Genomic DNA, 4,097 nt, shown 5'->3' with positions numbered 1-4,097 from the left:
CCCTCCCCCACCACACACACAACCAAACAGCTCATATATAAATACACTCCCTCCAGCTAGCGAAAACCAATTCAAAATTCTTCAGACCTGTTTGCTGTTCCTGTGCTTTGTTGCTTGTTTCGTAAGTCGTAAGTTTCTTCTTCCTCAGTTCAATTTTGTCAATACTTGTAAACTGAAAATATCTCCTGTAATTTCTTTAATTTGATGACATGGAATTTAGTTTCTTGCCTTCTTGAACTGAAATTAAAGTCAGTTTTTGGTTTGATAAGGTAAATTAGGTTTAAAGTTTTCTTTTTTCTAGAAGATTGGAATTCAAATTTCATGTCAATTTGGTGGGATATGCCTTTTGTAGATAAAAGCATACAGTAACTTTAGAAAACAATAATTGGACTGCTAACATCGTATGACTGAATCTTTTTCGTGGTCAACCTGGAGTTTATTGCAATTCTGCAAATTTTCCACAAAAGTTTGAATTAGTCCCCAGGTAAATATAGAATCATAGTTAAAAAATATTACCCCTTTTTGGATTGTGAGCTTGTATTCTATTATTGTTAGATCGCTATCACTACATGTTTGATCATTTCGCTTGTTATCTTATTGCTGCTACTTTCTTTTCATCTTTCCTTGAGCCGGGGTTTTATCTGAAACAACCTCTCTAGCCTCAAGGTAGGGGTAAGGCTACGTACGCATTACCCTCCGTCCCTCCCCAGACCCCGCTTGTGGGATTATACTGGGTTTGTTGTTGTTGGATTGTGAACTTGGGGGTGTTCAAGTGTAGTTTGTAAACTTAGTCAATAAAATTTGTCATATGAATCTGAGATAGCCTAGATTGCTGGTTAATAATGACAAGTTCCTTTGGTGTAATGTCTTTGGCGTATGTTTCATGGGTCATTTTTTTGAAAAAGAAAAAGATTTCATGGGTCACTTTTGTGGATCATCTTCCTTTTAGTGCCATCTTCACAGAGTATGGGCAATTTGTTGTGCTGTGTACAAGTTGATCAATCCACGGTTGCAATTACGGAGCAGTTTGGCAAGTATCAAGATGTGCTTCAGCCTGGTTGCCACTGTCTGCCTTGGTTCCTTGGATTTCAGCTGGCTGGCCATCTCTCCCTCAGGGTGCAGCAACTGGATGTTCGCTGCGAGACCAAGACAAAGGTCTATTCTTTGTCCTGAAACAAGAATTAAATCGACTTGAAACAAACCATTTTGGTATTTCATAACCAAATCATCAAAGTCAATCAAAATTGGCACTTTCACAAACCATAAGTAGGTGATGGTTTCAGTATTTACACCTGTATGACTTATAAATTTATTGCAATAAATGTGCAGGATAATGTATTTGTCAATGTAGTGGCATCAATTCAGTACCGTGCTCTTGCAGACAAAGCAAATGATGCTTTCTACAGACTAACCAACACTAAGGGTCAAATTCAAGCCTATGTTTTCGATGGTAGATATCTATGATGTCTCTTTATATGTATTTGATGATTCTCTCTTTGACTTGAGTTTTGTTCTTACAAATTTATTTCTCACAATATATTGATTTCAACAGATAATGCTAACTTACACAAATCTACATTCTTATGTTTCTTCAGTCATAAGAGCAAGTGTTCCAAAACTCAATCTTGATGATGTTTTTGAGCAGAAAAATGAAATTGCTAGGGCTGTTGAGGATGAACTTGAGAAGGTAAGCTAAATCCTCAATGCTTCTTTTCTCCGATATCATATATTGGATCTCATACAAGTGCCATTATGATCCTGTACAGGCTATGTCGGCTTATGGATATGAAATTGTTCAGACACTTATAGTTGATATAGAACCAGATGAGCATGTTAAGAGAGCTATGAATGAAATCAATGCTGGTATGTCTAAAATCTTTTTCCTCTAATTAATACCCTGTTTGGCCAAGCTTCTTTTTTGCCTAAAGTGCTTTTTTTTGTGTGGCCAGATATGTTTTTTTACCGAAGTTAAAGTGTTTGACCAAGCTTTTAGAAGGAAAAAAAGTACTTTTGAGTAGAAGCAGACGCAGTTTTTGAGATGTAGAAAAAAGTAGTTTCTTCCGGAAAATACTTTTTTGAAAGCACTTTTGAGAAAAATACTTTTTGAAACACTTTTTAAAAATTTGACCAAATACTAATTGTTGCTCAAAAGTGATTTTCAAATTAATTAGCCGAACACAAACTTATTTTCAGCAAAAGTACTTTTTTGAAAAGCACTTCTCAAAATAAGTTGATTTTAGAAGTTTGGCCAAACAGGCTACAAGCCTACTAATCGCGCGCTCTGTCTGTCAACTGCTCTCAGTAGATAATCTCAACAGGAATGTATACATCACTGGATGGATTTTCCTTCTATTAAAAATGTGAATTATTTATGTAAAAGAAATTCTACACAGTTACATCGCCGCTTTAGGAGTTGTAGTGCAATCTATGCCTCCCAAGCTCTTCAAGGACTAGAATCTATTCTCTTTACCTGTTTAATGATTTTTGGTTGACCAAAGACTGATATTCTTATCCAATTTGTCTTGCTATTTTTATGTCCTAAATGTCTTCAACTTTGCAGCTGCTCGGATGAGGTTGGCTGCTAATGAGAAGGCAGAGGCTGAGAAGATTTTACAAATTAAAAGGGCTGAAGGAGAGGCAGAGTCAAAGTATCTCTCAGGATTAGGTATTGCACGACAACGTCAAGCAATTGTGGATGGTTTAAGAGACAGTGTGCTTGGCTTCTCAGTGAATGTGCCTGGAACCTCGGCGAAGGATGTTATGGACATGGTCCTTTTAACTCAGTACTTTGACACCATGAAAGAAATTGGCGCTTCCAGCAAATCATCTGCCGTTTTCCTTCCTCATGGGCCTGGTGCTGTAAGAGATGTGGCAAGCCAGATTCGCGACGGACTCCTTCAAGCTTCTACGGAGCATTAAATGTTCTCTCTCAGAAATGTCAATGTGTTTCCCTTGAAACAGCTATTTTCCCTTTTGTCTTTATTTTGTCAAGTGTGGAAATATGTGGTGAGATTGACTTTGAAGTTGTGAATATACTACTATCCTATGTACAGAAGCATGTAAGCTTTTGAAGATCTTCTGACTCTTTTTGAAGAATTCTGAATTGCTATCTGATATTTGGCAGCTTACCTTTATGCTTCATCAATTTTATCTTCTTCCCTATTTTGCTCTTCTGGAGCAATCGTGCTTCCCAATTATCAATCTTTCATATCATGGTCCTTTGCTTAATAATTGTCATTGGTTCAGTGTATGGGTAAATCGGGGATAAAGCTACTCCCGATTTCCCGATAAAGAAACGAGAGGACAACGCCATCTGATATGACCTTGGGTAAAGCAGAGGGCTCCCATAGATCAGAGCCGGGGGGATGAATGATGCGTCAGAACCGAACACGGCCAAATAAGGGAAGGATCGGGTTCGAGCAAAATAAAGAATCGAGACGAAAGGAAAGACGGCTATAGAGCACAAACGAGGGGCCGAAATATCCGCTCTTAACCAGATATCACGACGCAAATCTCACCCGTTATCAACAGCGTATCACGGTTTATTAGAAGAAAAAGATTTTTACCTTATTTAGACGTGTACTAGGATGGAAACTCCCCTACTATATAAATGGGAGAACCTTTTTATTTTTGGGACCACTGTTGGCACGCATATCAAAGAAATAAATTCAATTTTTGTTCTCTAATTATTGTTCATATTGTTTTTTAGCTGCTTATTCGTTTAGTTGAAACCAAGCCCATTCGAGGGCTTAATCGGAATAAACTTCCACCGTTCATCATAAAGCCAAGCTTGATCATCCATCGTGTTTGGTTTGATTGTTTTGTTTTTCTTTAATTTAATCATTTACAGTCCTTGGATCACTCATGTTAAATTAAATCACATATCCTTCAAACCACGTATAAATTCAATTGTTACTCATTTTAAGAATAAACAGTTTGGCGCCGACCATGGGGCAAATGATAATAGTGGTGATTTAATAAGAATCTCATAACACACCCTATCCCAATCGCTGACGACGCTAACTCACAAGTTGCCATCAACATCAACCTGCCAATTGATCCCGAAAATAACATTCATGGAGCACCCTAGCTGTTAG

The 4,097-nt window shown here is 37.6% G+C and overlaps 1 protein-coding gene across 3 annotated transcripts; it reads left to right on the top strand.

Moving 5' to 3' along the window:
- On the top strand, positions 12-3,138 carry LOC109227034 (hypersensitive-induced response protein 1-like). Of its 3 annotated transcripts, none has more exons than XM_019392026.1 (6): positions 12-121; positions 950-1,155; positions 1,330-1,450; positions 1,596-1,687; positions 1,767-1,863; positions 2,561-3,138. In XM_019392026.1, the coding sequence occupies exons 2-6, from the start codon at positions 967-969 to the stop codon at positions 2,917-2,919; spliced, it is 858 nt and encodes a 285-aa protein (XP_019247571.1). In that variant the 5' UTR covers positions 12-121; positions 950-966; the 3' UTR covers positions 2,920-3,138. The 3 variants fall into 3 exon arrangements, with proteins under 3 accessions (XP_019247571.1, XP_019247570.1, XP_019247569.1); XM_019392025.1 differs by having other exon boundaries at positions 12-128; positions 964-1,155; XM_019392024.1 differs by having other exon boundaries at positions 12-128.

Source organism: Nicotiana attenuata, chromosome 6, assembly GCF_001879085.1.
Source record: "Nicotiana attenuata strain UT chromosome 6, NIATTr2, whole genome shotgun sequence".
Taxonomy (NCBI): Eukaryota; Viridiplantae; Streptophyta; class Magnoliopsida; order Solanales; family Solanaceae; genus Nicotiana; species Nicotiana attenuata.
This window is presented reverse-complemented; position numbering and strand designations above follow the sequence as displayed.